The sequence below is a fragment of the Brachyhypopomus gauderio genome, chromosome 5, assembly GCF_052324685.1.
Source record: "Brachyhypopomus gauderio isolate BG-103 chromosome 5, BGAUD_0.2, whole genome shotgun sequence".
NCBI classification, from domain to species: Eukaryota; Metazoa; Chordata; class Actinopteri; order Gymnotiformes; family Hypopomidae; genus Brachyhypopomus; species Brachyhypopomus gauderio.
In genome coordinates, this window is record NC_135215.1 from 32,863,664 (window position 1) to 32,889,113 (window position 25,450).

Below are 25,450 nucleotides of genomic sequence, written 5' to 3' on the forward strand. Positions count from 1 at the left end.
TAGAGAGTCAGAGAGAGGGAGAGCGAGAGAGACTGAAAGATGGAGAGAGAGAGAGAGAGAGAGAGAGAGAGAGAGAGAGAGAGAGAGAAGAAATTCTGTGAGAAAGAATTACTGACTGGGAGAATGAGTGGAGGAACAGGGCATTCCAGCTAATTCACAGGTAAAAGCAGATAAATGTGCGGCTGGATGGGCCCAGCGTGATTACGATGTTCTCCAGACCCTGGGGAGGCGGCTTAGCCAGAACCACCCACTCAAACTGATCTTACTTTGCAGCTAACGCAGACACACAGGTACACCCAAGAAAATAAGGTAGAATGAGTGTAAGTGCACTCTGAGGAACATCTGGCAACGGACTTCTGTCCAGCTCTGCCCATGACACACCAGACAGAAATAAAATACAAAAAAAATAAAAAACTCACATTTGCAGACACAAGCTTTGTCCATCATCCAGATGAGAGAGGAGCAGAACTCGCAGTATGTTGGGATGCTGTACTGAGTGGACTTGAATATGTGGCCCATGTGTTCCTCCACCTGCAGAAGGGTTAGGGCTCCGATAATGACACTGTGCTTTACATCTGAACCAGGATCAGTTGGATGGTAGAAAAGCTTTTTAACTTCAAAGAGGGAAAACTGATCTAAAATCAGTGCTGAGGGGATCTTTTAAAAGCTGCAACTCACAATATCGGTCTCCTTTTTCCTTCTCTTCTTGCGTTCTGGTTTCGGAGCCTGTGACAAAGACATCAGAATAAAAGAAACGGTGCAGATGGATCAGGGCGTGTGGCCTACAAGCGCTACCACAGACGGATCAGGGCGTGTGGCCTACAAGCGCTACCACAGACGGATCAGGGCGTGTGGTCAACAAGCGCTACCACAGACGGATCAGGGCGTGTGGTCTACAAGCGCTACCACAGACGGATCAGGGCGTGTGACCTACAAGCGCTACCACAGACGGATCAGGGCGTGTGGTCAACAAGCGCTACCACAGACGGATCAGGGCGTGTGGTCTACAAGCGCTACCACAGACGGATCAGGGCGTGTGGTCAACAAGCGCTACCACAGACGGATCAGGGCGTGTGGTCTACAAGCGCTACCACAGACGGATCAGGGCGTGTGGTCTACAAGCGCTACCACAGACGGATCAGGGCGTGTGGCCTACAAGCGCTACCACAGACGGATCAGGGCGTGTGGCCTACAAGCGCTACCACAGACGGATCAGGGCGTGTGGTCAACAAGCGCTACCACAGACGGATCAGGGCGTGTGGTCTACAAGCGCTACCACAGACGGATCAGGGCGTGTGACCTACAAGCGCTACCACAGACGGATCAGGGCGTGTGGCCTACAAGCGCTACCACAGACGGATCAGGGCGTGTGGTCAACAAGCGCTACCACAGACGGATCAGGGCGTGTGGTCTACAAGCGCTACCACAGACGGATCAGGGCGTGTGACCTACAAGCGCTACCACAGACGGATCAGGGCGTGTGGTCAACAAGCGCTACCACAGACGGATCAGGGCGTGTGGTCTACAAGCGCTACCACAGACGGATCAGGGCGTGTGGTCAACAAGCGCTACCACAGACGGATCAGGGCGTGTGGTCAACAAGCGCTACCACAGACGGATCAGGGCGTGTGGCCTACAAGCGCTACCACAGACGGATCAGGGCGTGTGGCCTACAAGCGCTACCACAGACGGATCAGGGCGTGTGGCCTACAAGCGCTACCACAGACGGATCAGGGCGTGTGGTCAACAAGCGCTACCACAGACGGATCAGGGCGTGTGGTCTACAAGCGCTACCACAGACGGATCAGGGTGTGTGACCTACAAGCGCTACCACAGACGGATCAGGGCGTGTGGCCTACAAGCGCTACCACAGACGGATCAGGGCGTGTGGTCAACAAGCGCTACCACAGACGGATCAGGGCGTGTGGTCTACAAGCGCTACCACAGACGGATCAGGGCGTGTGGTCAACAAGCGCTACCACAGACGGATCAGGGCGTGTGGTCTACAAGCGCTACCACAGACGGATCAGGGCGTGTGGCCTACAAGCGCTACCACAGACGGATCAGGGCGTGTGGCCTACAAGCGCTACCACAGACGGATCAGGGCGTGTGGCCTACAAGCGCTACCACAGACGGATCAGGGCGTGTGGTCTACAAGCGCTACCACAGACGGATCAGGGCGTGTGGTCTACAAGCGCTACCACAGACGGATCAGGGCGTGTGGTCTACAAGCGCTACCTTGCTCATGGTGCCATCCATGGGTTTGTACTCGGTCATGAACTCATCCAGGAAGACTTTGAAGGTGTTGACCCAGACTTTTACGGGAGACTCGGACCAGTCCCTCCGCTCCAGACGCATGCTCTTCTCCAGGATGTGCTCAAAGAGCGCGTACAGGTCCTTGTAGCGAATGCTCCTTCCATCGTCCATCTGAGTGGGAGAAAGCGCAAAGTCCAAGGTTCACGTTTGCTCCGGCCTGACCATCAGATGGTCATTTCTCTGGGAAACGGATACTCACAGCTAAGGCAGTGGAGTAGGAGTTGAAAATATTGATGCGGAACTCTTTCAGAGCCTTCTTAAAGACAACGTCCACAGGTGTGTCCTTCTTACTGTCTTCTGTCTCCAGATCATTTATCTGGCACATAGAAATTCACGCATAGTTAATGAGAAAAAGGATTGAAAGCAAACTGAGGTTACTAGTCTAGACCCATTCTGGTCATCAACTCTTCTGGTGTATCTCCTTGCAGAACTGCTACAACGTGTATCTAAACTCTACTGGACATTAGGTTAGAAGCCGGACTGGAGACCACTGCTCTAAATCTGTGGTGTTTGCTCCTTGACATGGTTTAGATACATGATCTAATAATTCCTATAATCTAATCTAATACTGAATACACTTCCCATGCGGTCCCACAGAGGCACGGCCATGAAGGCCCGTGTGCTGCGTGGTGAGGTGACGCCACCTTCTTGATGAGGAAATCGTTCATGCTGCGGTAGTCTGCCGTGCGGGTGAGGATGTGGATGGAGTCATTCTGCCACGCAGCAGGGTCCTGGGTCACGCTGCTGATCTTCACGCTGCGTCTCCTCTTCGTCGACATCATCATCATCATCATCCTTGCTTCTGGTTCCCGGTTCTCCTTACTGTCCCGACGTGGGTCTGGCGCTCCAGCCCGCTCGGGGCTGCCAGTGGGGGAGTCTGAGGAGAGAGAGAGAGAGAGAGAGAGAGAGAGAGAGAGAGAGAAAGAGAGAGAGAGAGAGAGAGAGAGAGAGAGAGAGAGAGAGAGAGAGAGAGAGAGAGAGAGAGAGAGATGCTGACAAGCTGCTTATGCTGAAAGTATCTTCTAGAAAATCACACTAAGACAGTCTCCACTCTTACCATTGTTGGTGTTGGTGGCATCTGCATCTTCTGAGCGCCCCCTGGTGGGCACCTTCTTATCACCATGCTTTGACTTTCCCCAGAAGCGCATTTTACCCCTGACCCTGCTGAGGTGCAGATGAAACATCACATGCACTATAGCGCCACGTGGAGACTTCAGCTTTCATTCAACACGAGAGCGTGCAGGAGGTTCTGACCTGCCATCTGTTTGTGATGAGGACTTCCTCAGAGAGTCCACCTTCCCCAGATCTCCTGAAGACATGGTCTTCTGCAGCCGCTTCTGCTCTTTCTGAGAGGGCTAAAGAACAAGGGGGACAGGAGAGAGAGAGAGAGAGAGAGAGAGAGAGAGAGAGAGAGAGAGAGAGAGAGAGATCAGATCAGAATGTTAAATGAAAGGTTTGTTGAAAGTTCACGAAAGTCTTGTTGTAATGTTTTTCCCTTACTGCAAAATTGTATATTTGACATTTATTGGATGGAAATAAGTAGTCGGTGTGAATGAATATGTGAGTGAATGAGGTGGAGAGGGAGGGCCGAGGAGAGACTCATGTGAGTGCCAGACAGGGACAGAGCGCTTTAGCCTTTAGCAGATTTATTAATGGCTACTCCATGCGGGTTATCAACTTCACAAAAAGTTCAAACTACTCAGAATACAGAAAAGAGAAAGAACAAGATGGTTAGGTCTTCTCGGCGGAGCATCTTCTTCATCTACAATCAAGGCAGGAGGTGCCAGTACAGTGTAGAAGGTTTGGTGTTAAGGTCAGTGTAAACTCTCCAGGTTAACAGATCAGAAAGGCGCTGTGTGGAGGTAGTAACCAGAACAGGTGGGGAAACCTGGAGCAGGTTAGGAAAATGGGGCCCATTTTACACAAAACCAATATTCCCCAACAAACACAACCAACCCAGTTTTGAAACACTGCTGTTGATGTGTGGTTAGGTTCACATCAACTCTTGAAGGACTGGATGTGAATACTGGCTGAAGGAACGGATGGTGCCACTGGAGATGTCTTTGGACAGTTGTGATCCATTCATCATCACTTCCAGGCTTTAAACAATACCAAAGTTGACATTTGTAGGGGAATGTTGAGTTAGTGACAAGGCCTTTCTCGGTGGGAACCACACAACCGGTCTCAGCACCCAGCTGGTTCAGCCAGTGGCTAAAAATGATGCCTGCACTGGGGCTGGTTAGAAGGGAGATTGGGGGGAGGGGGGGGGGGGGGGGGGGGGGGGGGGGGTCACTGCTGAAGCCAGTTTACCATCTCCGAGTCACTGTGGAAGGCCTGTTCGGTGCTGACCGGGCCTGTGGACTCGAGTAGGGGCAGCGTGTGAGAGTGTACAGGCGTGTATTCATAATCTTCATCGTCCTCGTCGTCAGAATCGGCCTCGGTGCTACAGGCGCGGGTCAGGAAGTCGGAGCGGGTCCGAGCCATGCGGGCCTTCTTTGGGCCGCCAGCCCGGGCCACCTGACCGTTCCCATCGATTCATTACAACAAAACCCAATCAACAAATTAGGAGGAATAAGCTGTCCAACTGATATGACACCAAATATGTGAAAAGGCATGATTTCAGAATTCTGTCAAATAGTAATGACAAAACATTGTGCATTGATGATTTTATATTCTCAGGTATTATGTAAGATCATGAGCTTAAAAAAGAAAGTCCTCCATGTCTTGTATAATGCATTCATGTACAGCTTGTTCAAACTGTAGGCGTCTAGGGTTGAAATGCAACACACAAGCAACACTTGTTCAAATCCACACATACTGTAGTTGCCTCATTTTATACATTTCCAGGACAGGTCTCCCTTTATACCAAGTTCTTATTTTACATGGTATTTCCTAGTGTAATGTTGATTTGCTCAAAACATCACAGTGTTTACAAAGTTCTGTTGTTTTTTAACCAACAGCATTTGGTTAGAGAAGTCGTGTTAGGACAACATATACAACATTCAAATCTTGTCTGTAAACTGCCTGATGATTCCATTCGGCTCTGAAATAATGAGAAATGTCTGCATGTACGTCAGTCTTTACCTCTTTGGTCTTTAGTGATCTGAAACCCAACATCCTCTCCCTCTGCAAGGCCACGGAGCGTTCCTGGTTCACCAGGTCTTTATCGGACCTGAGTGACAAACAACAGATCTGTGTCAGTTATGTAACAATACCTGACCGATCAAAATATTTTTCTTTTATTCCCCCTGATGCATATGATTAGTAAGAAATTTAACATAACATATTAGGTTCGTAATAGGTTCCCATCTGCAGTGAAATAATGCATGTTTTAATCCGTTTGCTCTTTAGTAGCCGCTTGGCGTTGTGTTGCATGTTATTTTTGTGGAAACCCAAGATGTGATGTAGGACACTGCACTCACTTGGAGAAGGCCAGTCTGCTGCGTTTCGGAGAGAACGCCAGGTTGGCAGCTTTCTCCTTCATACTGATGCTGATGCTGTGAGTGACGGCCTTCTTCTGAGATGCCACTTTTCCCACATCCTCCTCCGTCCTGGTTTCAGAGGCCACGTCCTGCGTTGAACTTCGTGCTTTTGAGTGGGCCGCACCAGATGAGAGCTCCTGGCTGAGCCATGGATCCGGAGGCAGCTGGTGTGTGTGGATGGTTGCGTGATTTAAGGGGGTTTGTGGAGGTTCCATCACCGACGAGGTTTTCTCCTGCTGGTCCACGTCTGGCCTCCCCTCGGCCTCCTGCTCTAGTTTCTCCAGGGCTTCGAGGCTGCTCTGATCCACAGGACTCTCCTTCTGCATGCTTATGAGGACTACTACAGACTCCTTTCTCTCTCGCACAGGCTTGGATCCAGATAGCGAGTGCGCCCCCTGGTGGACAGGACTATTGCTTTCATCCGATATATAAAACAGAGGCTTTGCGGACTTTTTGCTTAGCTCGGCTGGGCTGGATTCTTCCGGCGTTCTTGTTTGTGTCCCTTCTGTTTCAGTTTCTGCCATATTTATGTCACTTTTATTCCCATTCAATGATAAGGGCTGATTTGTGGACATATGATGATGATGATGATGATGATGATCAGTGGTGTCCAGCTCTGCATCATCCACATCAAGTAGCTCGAAGCTTCCATGGCTGTCAATGGAGCTCTGAGCAGAGTACTGCAGGGGAGGGGCCTCCGAGGACGTTGCATTTTCATTGGAGGAGAGGGGCCGGTCGGAGGCAGGAACACTATTGGACCGAACCTTCAGCAGTTCCAAGCTAAACGTAGCCTGCTCCAGCTCTCTCTTCCTCCTGCTCTCACGCTTGGCTCGACTCTTGAGCGTACTGTCATCCAGGGTTCTGGAAGGTTCCACTGGCAGGTTTTCCATTGCCGCTCTAAGATCTTGTGAGGTCTCCTCCTGTGAGCTCTGCTCTGCTTCTGTAAGCATTTGGAGGCCGTGTATAGTTTCTCCTGCGTTCTCCTGCTGATCACTCACTTCTCCAGTTCTTTTCCACTCCTCTCTCAGGAACCTACACCTGCGTGGCGTGACCAGGCGATGAGGACAACGACAAAGTGATGAAGAGCACATAATAATGTCAGTACATCACGGACAGCCATGACCTTTCAAGGCACCATTACTAAAGAAAGAAACCAGCTTCTAATTTTAATGAGCACAATTCAAAATAAGTTAATGATTATGAAACGTGTCAAAAGTCATTAGCAACAGAAAGTCTGCTACCTCTGGCGGGCCCGGCGCCCCCTGCAGGCCGCCTGCAGCGTCACGACGGCTCGGCGCAGGTGCAGGTAGCTCCGTCTCTGCCTGTGAGCTCTCCAGACGGCCTGGATCAGGACCGCGGCCGCCCACCTGCGCCCTGCCCACCGCCGCCAGCCCCTCTGGAGCAGCAGGACGGATTCCCTCTGCAGCAGATAGAACCTCCTGGCCCGGCAGGCCCGCCAGGCCGTTTGCACGCACACCGCTGCCCCCTGCTGGAGCTCCTGCACATCGGCGTGCTCGCCGCACTGGGTGAGCACACACTTACGCCACCAGCGCTGTGTGAAGGAGACACGGAGACACTGAGAGACACGCAAGGCAAATGTGTCCCCGCATACATCTGGGTGCATGTCCATATATGCTGCAAGAGCCTCTGTTCTGTGCTCTGACACTTTAGATTTGTTAAAAAGAAATAATGACTATGATCTAAGATGTAAAAAATCTATATTGGATCACCATATGGGCATCAGAGCCCACTGGGATGACCTTAAAATGATCATAACCTGATTAATAATTAGTAAATGTTAAGACACCCTTTGTGATCAACGACTCAAATCTGTCAGACATTAGCAGATCCATCCTGGGCATCCAGCCCAGCGTTGCTCTGCCAGGTCTACTGTAGGACTATATTTAGCTTGTGCTTGTCTGGGGGTCTGATTGCTTTCGCTAGGCCTGTTCTGTCTTCAGGAAGTGCAGTGGGACTCGGAGCCTCTGCGAGATGAAGCACCTCCCACTGCGAGGAGACATGTTTGGTGGATCTGAGCAGTTTAAATATTTCAGTACACATCAGAATTCATTCTGCTCCTGCCGTCAGCAGTCGGATCTTGTGGACAGACAAGTGGGCTAGACACACTGGCAGTAGTGTTCAGCTCAAGATCCCCCCCCCCCCCCCAATTTCTATTTTATGTACTGGAAACAACAAAAGAGTTCAAATGTTCTGGGTGATGGTAACCAGTTTGTTGAACGTTCACATCTTTATTCTTATTAGAATGCCTTTAAGTAAGTGAAGCATACTGGACACTTTTGCACCAGATTTCTGCATTGCAGAGGCTTAAAACATCATGTTGCTTCTGGCAGCTCAAGACTCGCCTGTACGGGGGACCAGATAAGAAAAAAAACCTTTCCCTCAGCTTGACTAAATCAAAGATGTCAGTTAGGGAACGATAATACCATTTCAAAAACACCTCCGAGAGCCTTATTGCGCCTCTGATGTCATTTTTGTTTCTAGATCTCAGCACGAAGCAGATGGACGCACCAACTGGAGATAAATACACTCAGAGACGTTCCCTTGGTGTGACATATTTACCAAACAGAGCATATTTACATTTCAGAAATGAAATTAATAAAACATTCTGACATTCATTTACACACACACACACACACACACACAAAGATCCAAAACAACCAATGGAAAGAGAGTTCTGACTGTCAAACAGAAGTCTGTCAGTTGCCCAAGTCGCCAAACCCATCACCCTTTGACCTGCGATGTGTTCTCAGAACATCTGCCCCCTCACTACTGACCCAGAGGACAGAGTAGAGTGATTTGGCCCGTTCATGTTGTGTATAACAGCATCGTCTGGGCTTTTCTGGGTCGGCAGGGCCCGTTCCTGCGTCTACGCGACCTCGTCTAGTGCTGAAGAACCTTCTGCCAACATGGGCGGCCTCTTCCCTTCGAGGTCTGCAGGTCCAGACTCATGGGGACGTTCAACAGCACTGCGCTGTGAAATGGCCCACAGGGGTTTGGACAGACGGACTCCTCCCTACCTGTATGACGAGGGCAGCTCTCCTCTGGCTGGTGAAGAGACGGTGCTCCAGCAGGGCTCTGAACCTCCTCTGCAGAGCCACGATCCTCCTCAACACCTCCTGGTGGAGCTGGTCCTGCAGTCTCTGCCTCTGAGCTTCCCGTAGAAACACCTGAGAGGAGAACAAGACTCTTCCACCATTACTGTCTCCGCCATTACTAACTGTCTCCGCCATTACTAACTGTCTCCGCCATTACTAACTGTCTCCGCCATTACCGTCTCTACGACCATGAAGACGGGTGAGTCACAGTTTGAGAAGCACTTACATCAACTTTTCAAAAAATCTGGTTGGAACAGACACACATACGCACACAGACACACACACGCACATACAGACATACGCACACACGCACATACAGACATACGCACACACGCACATACAGACACACACACACACATACACACACACTTCTGAGAATCTTTTTTTTCTGGCTCCTTTTATTTATTTATTTATTTATTGCTTATTGTTTATTTTAAGGCATTTTAAATCCTTCCAAATCCCAGAATATTACCATTTTAAAACAGCTCAAGAGTAGCACACTATAAATAGTGAACAATAAACCGTTCTGAACATAACTCGCACTGACAGATGAGATTGGGAAAACTCAAGTAAGAGATGAAGAGACGGTACCATGGTTTTGCCAACTTGATACCCATCTGGGTCGAGGTCGAGTCTCTGCAGGAACTCTCGGACGCCAGCCTGACTGTTCCCGGTGCCGTCTGGTAGCAGCACGTGGAAGTGGTGTGCGAAGTCCTGCAGAGACAACCAAACTGTGAACTCAGCCTGGCAGTGGCTCTCAGCAGGGCCTTTACCAGACAACACAGCAATCGTTTGTCAAAGAATTTCACAGCCGAGGTGTCAGTAGCCCTTGAGTTAGTGTGTGTGTGTGTGTGTGTGTGTGTGTGTGTGTGTGTGTGTGTGTGTGTGTGTGCCCGCTGTACCTGAAAGGTGTACTTGATGCTGTATCCAGACTGGCGAATTCTTACTGTTTCTAGCATCCCAGTGTACCTCAGCTGCCTCAGAACCAGTGCATCGTTAAAGCGTAGAGGAAGCTGCAGGAGACAGTGAGAGAGAGGGAGAGGGAGAGAAAGAGAGGGAGAAAGAGGGAGAGAAAGAGAAAGAGGGAGAGAGGGAGATAGAGAGAGGGAGAAACAGAGCAAGAGAGAGGGAGAGAGAGATGGAGAGGGAGACAGTGAGAGAGAGAGAGGGAGAGAGAGAGAGAGAGAGAGACAAAGGGAGAAAGGGACAGAGAGCAAGAGAGAGAAAGAGAGAGAGGGAGAGAGCAAGCCAGTGAGACAGAGGGAGAGAGAGAGAGAGAGGGAGAGAGAGAGAGACAGGGAGAGAGCGAGCAAGTGAGACAGAGAGAGCGAGGGAGAGAGCGAGCAAGTGAGACAGAGACGGAGATAGGGTGGGAGATAGAGAGAGAGAGAGAGAGAGAGAGAGAGAGAGAGAGAGAGAGAGAGAGACAGGGAGAGAGAGAGAGAGAGAGATAGAGAGAGGGAGAGAGAGATAGAGAGATAGAGAGAGGGAGAGAGAGATAGAGAGATAGAGAGAGATGGTGAGAGAGAGAGAGAGAGAGAGAGAGAGAGATGGTGAGAGAGAGAGAGAGAGAGAGAGATGGTGAGAGAGCGCTATAGGATTATTGCCTCCTCCTCTCTTTCATTACCCCATTAAACAAGCGTGCAGCCTTTGACACCAGGTTGCCCAGAGGCAGCAGTACCTTCTCGGCGTTGGAGCGGATGCACTTCACAAAGTAGGGCTCCGACTGCCCTAGGGTCTCCATCAGCTTGTTGAGAGACGCCTGCAGGACACAGAACCACCAGCAACACTTACACCACCACCTTCTTCTCCCATCACCAAGCGCAGTTCTACGGTTTTACAGTGTCTGGGAAATCTCCAGTGTGAAACTGGCAGACGAGTTTTCTCCAACTCCATCTGCTGGAGAACGTTTGTGTGGATGGAGCAGAGTGTCTGACCTGAAACTGGGCGCTGATGCTGGGTGGCTTCTTCTTCTTGTGCAGGTGGAGGAGAGACTTGGTGATGCGGTCATGAAGCGTCAGGCTGCTCAGGTGCTTCAGAGACTTCACGTTTAACAGATGCTGCACACAGAATGAACTGCAAAGCATAAACCGAGCGAGCAACACACGGGCACTCCCCCCCCCAAACACATCCTCTGATCTTAGATTACAGCCAACACGCCCATTTCTGTAAATAAACAACCTCCAGTAGCTATGATGAAGTGTGTGTGCTGGATGATATCTGCAGGCACCGAGTGTCGTACCTTTGGAAGACAAAGCTTGGCCTTGTAGTTCTTGTTTCGCCTGTGAAGAGGAGCAGAAGCTTGACACTGATCACTGGAGAACTCCATTACCCAGCACCCCCCTCCCCTCCAGATCAGGGCGTGACCGACGGTGACTCACATGAGGATGCCCTGCGCTCTCTCCAGTAGCTTGCTGCTCATGGCGTTGACAAAGATGCCGTCATCCTCGTGGGAGGAGCCAGCGGACGCCAGACGTCCGGGCCTGGAGCTCCGGCCGTTGCAGCTGACGTAGCCGTCCCTGAGACGCGGGGACGGTAGGGATCGAGTGAGGAGGGACAGGGCTGAGGACATTTGGTTTACAATATGAAGAGACGGATGCATGACTGCTTGTCCCCTTTGGGCTGCCGTACCTGGCTGACTTCTCGTTGATGGTGTTGGTGCCCTGAAGGTTGGACAGTGGGCTTCGTGGATTCTTTCGTGTAATGCAGGAGTCTGTTTCAGAAGAACCATTAAGAGTTAACAACCCTACCCCCATCCATTAAAAACGCCGGCTAAAACCTGCTTTAGGCTCCAGCGGTTTTAACTCCAGGTTTACTAACTGATCAGTTTCAGCCACTAAACATTAGTACGGGTAGTCAGTAAACTAAGGTACACAAACAAATCTAAAGTGCAACTGCAAGCTGCAAACATGGTCAAGGCCTGCGGCCTGCAGGAAACGGCCCCAGACAGGCCACGACCGCCATGTGACACGCTAGTCATTTCCTGTGAGAAATTCCTGCCTAGATGCAGTGGGAGGCGGCCTGCAGTGGGAGGCGGCTTGCAGTGGGAGGCGGCTTGCAGTGGGAGGCGGTGCTCGCCCCCAACACAGTGGACTCTCTGCTGTTCATCAGCGCCTAGCAGGTACACAAACTACAGTTGTGATCAAATTTATTCAACCCCCACTGAAATAAAGTGTTTTGGCCAGTTTGACATTGATTTTGATCATTTCAGTCATCTTATTTACAATTATATCAAAGAGGCACTTATAAATTAGACAAACATAACATAATATTTATGATGGAATAACCACAAATGTCTTTACTGTGCTCACATCATTATCAGTTTTATTCAACCCCCTAGTGACATTATTTTTTAGTACTTAGTACAACATCCTTTTCCAGTTATGACAGCTTTCAAGCGTGAAGCATAGCTTGACACAAGTGTCTTGCAGCGACCTATGGGTATCTTAGCCCATTCTACATGGGCAAAAGCCTCCAGTTCAGTCACATTCTTAGGCTTGCGCACTGCAACTGCCTTCTTTAGGTCCCACCAGAGGTTCTCAATTGGATTTAAGTCTGGTGATTGCGATGGCCACTCTAGAATGTTCCAACCTTTCATGTTCAACCATGCTCTAGTGGACTTGGATGTGTGCTTCGGATCATTGTCCTGTTGGAAGGTCTAACGTCTCCCAAGCCGCAGGTTTGTGACTGACTCCATCACATTTTCCTCCAAGATCTCCTGGTACTGAAGGGAATTCATGGTACCCTGCACACGTTGAAGCTTTCCTGTACCATTAGAAGCAAAACAGCCCCAAAGCATAATTGACCCCCCGCCATGCTTCACAGTAGGCAAGGTGTTCTTTTGTTCATAAGCCTGGTTCTTCCTTCTCCAAACATAGCGCTGGTCCATTGTCCCAAACAGTTCTAATTTAGTTTCATCTGACCACAGTACACTGTCCCAAAACCTTTGTGGCTTGTCCACATGACTTTTGGCATACTGCAGTCGACTTTTCTTGTTCTTTGGAGTCAGCAAGGGGGTGCGTCTGGGCGTTCTGGCATGGAGGTCTTCGTTATGCAGTGCGCGCCTTATTGTCTGAGCTGAAACTTCAGTGCCCACATCTGACAGGTCTTTTTTCAGTTCCTTAGCAGTCACGCGGGGATTTTTCTCCACATTACGCTTCAGGTAGCGCACAGCAGTCGCGGTCAGGATCTTCTTTCTGCCACGACCAGGTAACGTTTCCACTGTGCCCTTTAACTTGAACTTGCGAATGATACTTCCGATAGTGTCTCTTGGAATATTTAACAACTTCGCAATCTTTTTATATCCATTGCCATTCTTGTGAAGAGCAATAACCTCTTCTCTTGTCTTCTGGGACCATTCTCTTGCCTTCACCATGCTTGGAAACACACCAGTAGATGTCTAGAAGGAGCTGAGTATCACAGTCCTTTTAAATCTGCCTAATTGGTGCTTATCATGCTTGATTGCTGCTCGTTGACATCCACAGATGTTTTCAATACCTGATGGAAAACACTGGAATGAACCTCTGTTCTTAGGAGTGGTAGTCGTAAAGGGGTTGAATAATTGTGTCAATGAAGAAATCACAAAAAGGCCATTTAATACTTTATGACAAAAAAAATTGATGCTATCTTAGTTGCATTTAGTTCTTTAACAAGTCCTTGTAAGATTTCATTATGAACACAATTACAAATGTGCACTGAATTCCATAAAACCCTTCGCAGCATTGGGGGTTGAATAAATTTGATCACAACTGTAGCTTTGGGTCGGTCAGCGTGTCACAGTTGCCGTGACTGAGCAGCACACAGGAAAGAACACAGTGAGAATATGGCTGGTGGTTAAATCAGACCTGGTTCAGAACTATACTTAATTAAGTAACTATACTTAAGTACTCACATTAAGTAACTATACATTTGCAGGAAAGCAACAGCACCACAATTAATGCCACTCAGAGGAAGTTCGTAAGAACACAAGAAACCCAACTGACAATGAGAATTTCCTCAGGTCAGAATTCAATTTACTATGTTTAGCTATAGTTTTGGAATATTTAAAGGTTAAACTAAAACATCTGACAGTGTTGTATAGCTACAGTTAACTCAAATAATCAATAGAAAAGTATTTCTGTCATAGTGTGCAGTTTCTTCTTTGGTCCTACTAGTGGGGGTTTCACATCTCATAAAACCCATCATAGAAGATTACAGGATTTGTAGTTTTACAGTATGTTAGCCCCCAAATTACACAGGCCATTCCTCTCACTTTCCACTGGGGCATCAACCTCGGTCAATGAAGGAAATGATTCAAGAGAACTGTGGGACCCGGAGACTTACTGTATTTGTCATCTTTGCATCTCTGAAGGATCTCAAGGCTCCTCTGGTGCACTGGGTGATGCAGGAAACTGAAGCTGTCCACACTTTTAATAACCGTACGCTGCACTGCTGACTCAGGACCTAAGGAAGGAATTCAGGGACAGACGCCGCCATCAATAATGACAGCTTCACGCTGTAGATCCACCTGAACAAACCAAAACCTGTAAAAGAGTGAATTCTGAAAGGAACATGACTCGGAACAAAGATGAATGAGACTAAAAGAATAAAAATAACCACTTTGCTTTGTCTGTCATATTTCCGCACCGCAGACTCTCCACGTGATCTGTGTGCTCATGAATAATGGAGTGGGGGCAGGTCATTCTGCTCCCGTAATCGTAAATAATCGTTAGAAAACAGCTCCTTGGCAGGAGTGGCTCCTTGAAGGAGGTGCACCGTTTCTGCCCCTCAACACCAGGAGGTGCTGCGACTACAAGCAAAGCAGGCGGGGTTCTTTAGGAGCGACGAGCGGTCACGACATTCATACGCGAGTGTTTCGTGCGCGAGTGTTTGCGTGCGCGAGTGTTTGCGTGCGCGAGTGTTTGCGTGCGCGAGTGTTTGCGTGCGCGAGTGTTTGCGTGCGCGAGTGTTTGCGTGCGCGAGTGTTTCGTACGCGAGTGTTTGCGTGCGCAAGCGTGGACACACCTCCCTTCTTCTCGACGTATCTCTTTCCCGCCGCCCTGAAGGCCACGAGCGCTCGGAAGAAGGCCCGCACCACGGCCCAGCGGAAGGAGGCCACGGGGTCAAGGGCCATCAGGCTGCAGGTGAACCCACTGCGACTGCTCTTCAGCAGGGCCACGATGTCGGCCCGCATGTGGTCCGTGTTCTTCTCCCTGAAGTCCTGTGTGGGGAAGGAGGAAGGGTAGACAGGGATTAGCCCTCGTAATCTGAGAGCGGCCGCCGAGAGGAAGTGTAAACATCACTGATGCAATGCACACGCATGGGTACCCGCACACACAGACACACACCGACTCACACCGACTCACACACACTCACACACACTCACACACACTCACACACACTCACACACACTCACACACACTCACACACTCACACACACTCACACACACTCACACACACTCACACACACTCACACACACTCACTCCTCTGAGATAAAGCAGAGCTGGATAAAGTGCAGTGATTTAATCCTCATTTTCCTCATTGCCTTTAATGCAGCATCTGTGTGCCAATAAAATATGTCTAATATCTTTAGTGTCCAAGTGTCTTAGTGTCTAATATTGTTAATGTCTAACATCTGCATAAACTTCACCAGCAACGACAAACCAAACAATATGAAATAGAGCCAACATAAAGAGATCAGGCACAATAGGAGAACTGTGTGTATGTGTGTGTGTGTGTGTGTGTGTGTGTGTGTGTGTGTGTGTGTGTGTGTGTGTGTGTGTGTGTGTGTGTGTGAGTGTGTGTGTGTGTGAATGTGTGTGAGTGTGAATGTGTGTGTCTGTGTGTGTGTGTGAATGTGTGTGTGTGTGTGTGTGTGTGTGTGTGAATGTGTGTGTGTGTGAATGTGTGTGTGTGTGTGTGTGTGTGTGTGTTATGCAGACGTACAGTAGGACTTTGGGGAGTCCTACATGATCTATAACCCCTGCCCAACATGTGCTTCAAATAACATCACAGCTAGTGTCGAGTCCAACCAGTGAGATTAGAAAACAGAATTAGGTCAGTGGATGTGGTATGCACGTGTGTGTGTTTCTGTTTCCATTCTCCTACCCAGTCACACATACACACACGCACACACACACACACGCATAAGCACGTACACACATGTACACACACTTCAACCACACTCTCCCCTTTCAGGCCTTCAGAAGCTCAATCAAACACACAGTCCCGGTAAGCCAATTACAATAACAATAATTAGAGTGAGTAATGAGTAACATTAGTGGAGTGCAGTAAGTAAGTAAGTAAGTAAGTAAGTAAGTAAAATTTTATTTATAGAGCACCTCACTGATGCAATGCACACGCATGGGTACCCTCACACACTCACACATTCACACACATTCACATTCACACACTCACATATTCACACACATTCACATTCACACACATTCACACACATTCACACACATTCACACACACACACACACACACACACACACACACACACACACACACACACACACACACACACACACACACACACACACACACACACACACATACACACATACACACATACACACATACACACAGTTCTCCTATTGTGATAAAAATCACAAGGTGCTTTACAGGATAAAAGAGAAAAAACAATAGTAAAACAATATCTATATGTATATAAAAAATATAAGAAAAAACTAAACAAATACAAGCCTAAAAAGATACGTTTTTAACATTTTTTAAAAAGACATCACCGAATCTGCATTTCTTATAGGCAAAGGAATAGAGTTCCAGAGACGGGGAGATGCTGTTGCAAACGCTCTATCACCTTTAGTTTTCAATCTTGTGCGTGGTATGGCCAGTAAAAATGTATCACCTGATCTCATAGACCTAGGGGGAGTATACTCATGCAATAGTTCACTGATGTAACTTGAGGCTTGACCATGTAATCTTTTGTATGTCAGGACCAGAATCTTGTATTGTATTCTTAATTTAATGGGGAGCCAGTGCAGTTGTGCGAGTAAAGGTGTAACATGACAGTATTTTGACGATTTAGTTAGGAGCCTTGCAGCAGCATTCTGAACAACCTGGAGTTATTACTAATACCTGTATATAAAGAATAACAATAATGCAACCGAGAGGAGATGAAAGCATGGATAGCAATTTCAAGCTCAGAACGTGACACAATGGGACTTAGTTTAGCCAGGTTAACTGATAAAAACAAGAGTGAACCAGAGATTTGATGTGAGTATCTAAGGAGATTGCCGAATCAAAAGTTACTCCAAGGTTCCTAATAGCAGGATTAGCCAATTTGCCAAGGGGACTAAGAGCTTCCATTATCTTGGATATGAATCTGTCGGGGGCACAGACCAGGACTTCAGACTTTTCCTCATTTAGCTGTAGAAAATTATCTGTCATCCAACTTTTGATAGAAGCTAAACAACTAATCAGCAACTGTATCTTAGAGAAATCTTCTGGCTTAAAAGAAATATACAGCTGAATATCATCGGCATAACAATGATACGAAATGCCATCAAAAGAGCTCAGGATATGCTGCAAAGGAAGCAAATATAACAAAAATAACAAAGGCCCTAGGACAGAACCCTGAGGCACACCACAAACAAGGGAGGCTGGGGCAGACCTAAACCTAGAGGAGGCCACACAAAAGGAACGTCAGGGCCGGCGCCACGGGGGGGCGAATGGGGGCGTCGCCCCCTCAGGCGAGGTGTCCCGCCCCCTCAATGTAAAAAATAAGACCCATTTATTTTACAATCGCTCGGCCCCATGCCCCCTCGACAATCTTTACACGCACCCCCCCGGCTCAACAACTTACGTTCGCCCCCCCCCCCGTAATTTTCTGACGCCCCCTCACTGTATATGTTCTGGCGCCGGCCCTGAGGAACGTCCAGATAAATATGAAGTGAACCACTCCAAAGCAGAACCAGATAAACCCACCCAATGTCTCAATCTATCAAGTAGTATTTGATGGTCAATGGTATCAAAAGCAGAGGTGAGATCTAACAACACCAGAACAGAACATTCTCCTGCATCACTATGTGACAAGATGTCACTGGAGACTTTAACAAGTGCTGTTTCTATAGAATGGAATCTACGAAACCCGGACTGATACTTGTCAAAGATGTTGTGTCTGCCCATAAATGATATCAGCTGCTTAGATACAACCTTTTCCAGGATTTTGGATAGAAAGGGCAATTTTGAGATAGGTCTATAGCTATTAAAAATAGACGGGTCGAGCTTGGGTTTCTTTAAAAGCGGGTAAATGACAGCGTCCTTACAATAGGCGGGTACTTGACCAGAAATCAATGACGTATTAATTAATAACAACACACAAGGGCTAATATGTTGAAATACATTTTTGAACAAAGTGGTAGGTAGAATGTCCAGAGAGCAAAAAGAAGTATTCATTGAATCCACTAGTTTTTCTAGTTCTCTTAAAGAAATCGGAGAAAAACTATCCATAACAGGCCGAGTTGGAGCAGGTACAGTCCGAGAGGAACCTGATGGAGTAATATTAGATCTTATGTTACTGATCTTATCTACCAGGAATGAAAGAAAATTATTACAGTCCTCATTTGAAGAGATTGGAACATCGGGTGGAGAGGGGGTAAGAATATTGGTAATTGTGTTAAACAACACTTTAGGGTTCCCTCTACTCTTTACGACCAGGTTTGAGAAGTAAGCCGCCCTTGCATCTTTAACTGCATTATTAAATATTATTATAAATATTTAATAATAATATTTGAAATATAATATAAAAATATTATTATAAATGACAATGGTGTACAGTAGTCTGGTCCGCCCTGAGTAACATTAGTGGTGTACAGTAGTCAGGTCCGCCCTGAGTAACATCAGTGGAGTGCAGGTCCTCATGAGGCAGCACTCACCTTGACGCTGTACTTGACTTTGCCAGCGTAGTGGCGTATAATGAAGGCAGGCTCCATGACTGCAGGGAACTCCATGTAGCTGCTGCCTTCGTGTTGCCTCTTAAACTTCTCCAGCAGGGTCTGGTTAGTCGCCTGGGGGAAGCTGAGAGGAGCAGAGCGCATCAGAACACCCACCGCTCCGAATTACCACGCTTCTCACAGTCATATCTGGGATCAGGCTGATCTTAGTCTATTGAACTGATTTAGGCACATTTGTGATGGGCTCGAACCCTCTCTTGCGTCCACTGGCAGGGTGAGTTAGAGGAGAGCACGTGCTGAACACGAAACAACTAACTACCAATTCCACCATTTCAATCAGTGAGCGTAAACCAATGGCCCGTTAGCCACAGTCCCTTTAAACATTATGCGTTTAGATGGCTCAAACACTGCAGGTCTATGAGCCAGCCGAGCTCACGCACTTGCACTCCTCGTCCAGTAGGTGGAGCAGTGCTGTGGGTTTCTTGCTGATGAGGTTGATGCAGCTGGTGTTGTCGATGTAGTCGATCATGTGCCAGCTGATGCCCTCCGCGCGGTACTCTTCCTGCACACACACAATGGCACATGGTTATTCATGAGGAGAGGCAGTCATGTGACTGCTGCTTCTCAAGTCTCTGTGCTGAACGCTGGAGTGTTAGCAGAGTCTAAGGACACAGACGGGCCTAAGGACACGGACGGGCCTAAGGACACGGACGGGCCTAAGGACACGGACGGGCCTAAGGACACGGACGGGCCTAAGGACACGGACGGGCCTAAGGACGCAGCCGGGCCTAAGGACGCAGCCGGGCCTAAGGACGCAGACGGGCCTAAGGACGTGGCCGGGCCTAAGGACGTGGCCGGGCCTAAGGACGTGGCCGGGCCTAAGGACGCGGCCGGGCCTAAGGACGCAGACGGGCCTAAGGACGCAGACGGGCCTAAGGACGCAGACGGGCCTAAGGACGCAGACGGGCCTAAGGACGCAGACGGGCCTAAGGACACGGCCGGGCCTAAGGACGCAGACGGGCCTAAGGACGCAGACGGGCCTAAGGACACAGACGGGCCTAAGGACACGGACGGGCCTAAGGACACGGACGGGCCTAAGGACACGGACGGGCCTAAGGACACAGACGGGCCTAAGGACACAGACGGGCCTAAGGACACAGCCGGGCCTAAGGACACAGCCGGGCCTAAGGACACAGCCGGGCCTAAGGACACAGCCGGGCCTAAGGACACAGCCGGGCCTAAGGACACAGACGGGCCTAAGGACACAGACGGGCCTAAGGACACAGCCGGGCCTAAGGACACAGACGGGCCTAAGGACACAGACGGGCCTAAGGACACAGACGGGCCTAAGGACGCAGACGGGCCTAAGGACACAGACGGGCCTAAGGACAGGCATAAAGACTCATTATAGGCTGTGCTGATTTGTCTGTAGCTTTGGTTCCCTCTCCTAAAACTGACATCATTACCAAGTGGGTTTTCATCCGGGCCTATAATCCTGTCTTCCTGTCTGCTATCCTGTCCTATTGTCCTGTCCTATCGCCCTGTCCTAGCTTCCTGCCCTCATCCTGTCATCCTGTTCTATTTTGCCTTTTGATCAGACAGGGAACCCAGAGGGGGAAACTAGAAGTAGCCCTCCCAAGATCCAGCAGCCCAGTCCTTGTGAATCTCTGCCGGCTCACAGGTGCCAGAGATGGTGTAGACTCCCGTCAGCGCTGGGAAACCCTGCTGTAGCCCTCACAGCAGAAGGTGAGAGGGGCTCTCTGCTCCAGACTGAGGCTGTCAGCACATCAGTCTGCTGCTGGTACGCTGCAGTACAGCATGGAGGAGAGGCTGAAAGGTCAACACTGAGGGTGTGGTCAGCAGTGAGGGTGTGGTGTGTGTGCGTGAGAGTGAGAGAGAGTGAAAGAGACTGAAGGAGAGAGAGAGAGAGAGAGAGAGAGAGAGAGAGAGAGCATGAGAGTGAGAGAGAGTGAAAGAGACTGAAAGAGAGAGAGAGAGAGAGAGAGAGGCAGCCAGTACTTAATGGCTATGCTAGTAAAAAGGCACTGACCAGGAAATGGTTACAACTAAAAAACCAACTATAGTTGACAGGAAGTAAGATATCAACATAATGGAGAAGGATACTATAAGATTGGGTGTATTAAATCAGAACTGGAATAAATGTATCAAGTGCTTTCAGAATCGAGACCAAAAATGTGGGAATATATAATAATATAATTTTTTTTCATTAGCCTGCAGTATTTTCCCCAGAACGTTCCCAGCTGATTCATACAAGAGAGACGAAGGTGAAAGTCATTGTAAAAGAAGATCTACAGAAAGCTCTGATCTACTCGTCATGCCTCAATACATGCAAGATAAACTAGGAGAGGAGAAGGCAGGGGAGAGCGTGAGGTCACCTCCACCCTGAGCGCTACACCCGCTACTCCTCAGGAGTGTGTATCTCTGACAAAAGAAGCGTCAGGACACGCCCACACACACTGCCATGTATCAGAGGGGAACGCAGACAGATATACGAACACGAGCAGACACGTGCACAAATGAGCACAGATAAAGACACAAATGAAGAGTGATCTCACTGTCTCACTCCAATGACACACCATCATCCAATCACGCTCACACTATTACAGCCAATTCCCTAAATGTGTGAACTGGGGTTTATTTTCTTTCCTACATCTTCTTAAATTATATCATGAACATGATTCGTTTAAAAGCTGAAGAACCATTACTTAGGTGACCTAAGCTGTTCTTTTCTCGTTGCCCGTCAGATATGAGCAGAGGAAACTGAACTGGGATCAGTGCATGTGTATGAAAGACAATTATGGCTGGTAAAAGGGATCACTTATGACAACAGTGCAAACACTGCAAGGGAACTGACAGTTTAACCACAGCACGCACTCCTGCTTACACATGCGCACACACAGACACACACACTTTGAACCACAGGCTATGGTCAACAGGACAATAAAACGTAGCCTTTATGCCTGAAAGTGGGGTTTTAATAGACTGCAGGTCTGTTCTGTGGCGCTTGTGTGTGCAGTACATCTCCACCAGGCAACAGAGAACAGGCGTCTGCTCTGGTCCTTTAAAGGCATGTCCTCATATGCTAACGCTTCGGTTAAATGGTGATGCTAACAAGGCTAACAGCTTGGTTAACCAAGGAACTGCACAGACCATGATAGCAAATATGTGAAACAGTAGGAATATATAAAGCAGAGCTTTGTTCTCAGCAAGAAGTAAAAAAAAATGGAAATAGCAAAGCACTGTGGGAGCTGAGCTCACCATGGGAACACACATAGACAAAGATGAAGGTATCGAGAATGGCTTCATGTTTAAAGTGGCTTATACAGAAAGTGCAGGATTCAGTTCACGCAGTGCAAGATCTGTGAGGAAGTGCTGGTTCTCCACACGGACATGGGTGTGTCAGCAGTTGAGCAACAAAAGCTCATCAGGCCAGAGCTGATGTGTGGGTGTGCCTCAGTAGAGTAAAGCACTGTTTACAGTACGCACATTTATCAGTATGGAAAGAGGAAGAAAAACAAACAAAAACTCAACAAGAACAATAAATACCATAAGCTGTATGCAAACTTGGTCCTTGAAAGTCAGAGAGACGTAATCTTCAACAATCAGAATTTGTTTTGTGAAGCTACGCTCAAAACTAGCAGCGACGACTCTGACAGAGCGGGCCAGGTTCAGTGAGGAATACGTCCTCATGAAGGACCTCAGAGTCTGGGGGTCACGGAGGAGAAGAACATCTTCCAAAAGAACATTCCCAAAGACATCAGAGAGAGGTGTGTGTGTGTGTGTGTGTGTGTGTGTGTGTGTGTGTGTGTAGGGGGGAAGAGATGAGAGAGAGAGAGAGAGAGAGAGAGAGAGAGAGAGAGAGAGAGAGAGAGAGAGAGAGAGAGGGAGAGAGTGAGAGAATGAGAGAGAGAGATACACACCTGCTCTAGTTTGAAGATGTGCTGGTTGAAATAGTACTGTAACCTCTCATTGGCAAAGTTAATGCAGAACTGCTCAAAGCTGTTGTTCTCATAGTCCTCAAAGCCAAAGATATCTAGCACCCCAATGGACAGAATCTGAAAGAGGAGACAAGCTGGAATTATAATAATGTGGATTTTATTTTCTATGAAAACATCTCAGTTTGTACAGAAATAATAATAGCAAATTGCTGTGTTCCACAAGATCCAGTTAATTTACATGCCCCTGAGCCCATGACGGTATATTAGTTACCTCACAATTTCTTAAAAGTTTTCATATGTAATTATTCAGACCTTCATTTTTTTTTATGAGCAATATCGGAAAGACAAATTTGCTTTTGTTCAACAAATTTGAGGGTGTGGCCAGCACTGAGGGAGTGATCAATGCTCAGCTCAATAGTCCAGCCTCTACAGACTACACTACACACGCGGAAAAACATGTACAGACTACACTACACACACGGAAAAACATGTACAGACTACACTACACACACGGAAAAACATGTACAGACTACACTACACACGCGTAAAAACACGTATACAGACTACACCCCACACGTGTAAAAACGTGCGTACAGACTCCACTACACATGCATAAAAACACACGTACAGACTCCAATAAATGCGTAAAGGGCACGATGTCACAGGCATGCGCCAAGAACACCCTGATTAGGGGGAGGGGCGATGGCTACCGGACACCCACTGGGCATAACTCACCAAATGCCACAGTGGGTCACACACACGCACACACGCACACACGCACGCACGCACGCACGCACGCACACACGCACGCACGCACGCACGCACGCACGCACACACGCACGCACACACGCACGCACACACGCACACACGCACACAGAGAGCCTGGGATTAGCTAAAATATCACTGATGTGAGAGACAAAGGAGGGAATAATGAAGAGGGAGAAACAGACTGAGATAATGAGCATGACTAGAGAGGCTGAACACCAAAGCCGCTCAACGTCAGACTCCTGAAACCACCGCAGACCCAAACACACGATTCAGCCCTCAGTCAAACATCCATTACGGCTATTTAGCTCCAGTCCCATTAATCAGCAGAGACATTTCACTCCCTTGCACTGAGGTCACTACTCTGCTTTGTTCCAACGTCTGACAATGGAGCTCTGGGCTTTTTTTCCCCTCTTTTGCATCATATTTAATTTTCTTATTGACAATGTAACTATAGTGAAAGACAGCATTTAGCCTGACCTGGGCAATAATGAGGAGTTACACAAGGACAAAGTAAAAGGGTGATCAGGAAGGTCTTACGCTGGCAGAGTCCTCCAGGTCTTTGTTGTTGAGAAGTGCGTGGTTGGTGCGGAAAACTATCCAGTCAAATAGAGCGCCGTAGAGAGATTTAGCCATGGAATCCCTTACTGTCCCAGCCTAGAGGAACACAAGCACATGGGTCAAGATCAGGCCCAACTGAAGGGGTGAGCCGCACCAGGAGATTAACAGAACTCCATCTGAGATACATACATGTATGTGCTTCATATAGTACGGTGCAGATACATGTTAGTGTGAGAGTGATGGTACATGTGTCAGTGTACCCCACTACCATAATACTCTGTTACTGGATACTGATACAGCTCTTTTCTGAGTGTAATCAGTAACACACATGTATATATGTTTGGGGGGGGTTTAAAGGTAAGAAAGAAAAAAAAAGAGGAAAAAGCTGTTTTAGATATTATAGTTCTCGAGCAATAGAACATGTGTTTACTTTTATTTTAGCAATGAAGAAATAAATATGCATGTTTAAAAGCTGTGGAAAGAAAATGACCAATGTCAAATACAAGAAATAAAGGAAATTCAGAGACCTATACAACAGTGACAAATTCTCTTTTGGAGAATTACTTGATGTGGGTGTTAAAACCGGAAACTCAAATGTTAAAAACCACAGGCATAGCTGAAGAAACCACAGCTAGAGCTGCCACACCACCTCTACACCACGAAGGGCATGTGATGAAGAGCAACAAAACAGAGACACATAGACCCGCTGCTGTCAAGCCCCCAACGTCCTCACAACACAGTGGTCACAACACAGTGGTCACAACAGCGCCACGTCCACACACTGGTGTCCCACAGCAGGAACTTCCCAACAAGGCAAGACACAATGGAGCCTAAAGTCTCTGAAGACAGATTTTAGACACATTTCCCCATTTCAAAACTTCTGCTGAATCACTGCCATCCGTGCACTTTCTAAGCCAATAACACAAATGCCTACAACAACATTTGGATGTGGGTTTACTGGGAAACGGTCTGAATAAAGCACTAGTGATTTCCTCTCACATGCTGTTATGATGCCATCGCCATGCCAGTGGAGGGTCTGACGCCAGCAGCTTTAAGTGCATTCAGACAAACAAATCACCACCTGATGGGTCCATAAAACCTCTCCCACTGAGAGGGCCGCGTACCGAGCCTGCACAGGCCAGAAGAAAAGCACACCCCCCTTTTAGCAGAGCATCAAAGGAGGGCTGAAATAACACGTTAACTACAATGAGGATATGGACACACGAGTTTGGCTGAAAGGATGGAGAGTGGTCCAAGTCTCTCAGCAGAGCGAAGAGATGATCTGGAGCAGGTCTGGAGTGTGAGCTACACCTGAAGCTTGGCCATGTGCAACACAAGGTCATGTAGTTTCTTC

General features: G+C 48.1%; 1 protein-coding gene across 1 annotated transcript in view; it reads right to left on the bottom strand.

Annotated features, from left to right (window-relative positions):
- Positions 1-25,450, bottom strand: part of myo9ab (myosin IXAb) — a 56,224-nt gene that overhangs the window by 8,368 nt on the left and 22,406 nt on the right. The window contains 25 exon segments of the mRNA XM_077004640.1: positions 420-531; positions 679-726; positions 2,239-2,427; positions 2,516-2,632; positions 2,961-3,193; positions 3,374-3,477; positions 3,571-3,671; positions 4,627-4,833; positions 5,401-5,488; positions 5,739-6,836; positions 7,040-7,350; positions 8,837-8,986; positions 9,506-9,628; positions 9,817-9,927; positions 10,596-10,676; positions 10,852-10,974; positions 11,157-11,196; positions 11,296-11,433; positions 11,546-11,627; positions 14,237-14,356; positions 14,918-15,113; positions 18,794-18,935; positions 19,252-19,373; positions 22,753-22,887; positions 24,076-24,192. Coding sequence (XP_076860755.1) covers positions 420-531; positions 679-726; positions 2,239-2,427; positions 2,516-2,632; positions 2,961-3,193; positions 3,374-3,477; positions 3,571-3,671; positions 4,627-4,833; positions 5,401-5,488; positions 5,739-6,836; positions 7,040-7,350; positions 8,837-8,986; positions 9,506-9,628; positions 9,817-9,927; positions 10,596-10,676; positions 10,852-10,974; positions 11,157-11,196; positions 11,296-11,433; positions 11,546-11,627; positions 14,237-14,356; positions 14,918-15,113; positions 18,794-18,935; positions 19,252-19,373; positions 22,753-22,887; positions 24,076-24,192 — 4,288 coding nt within the window.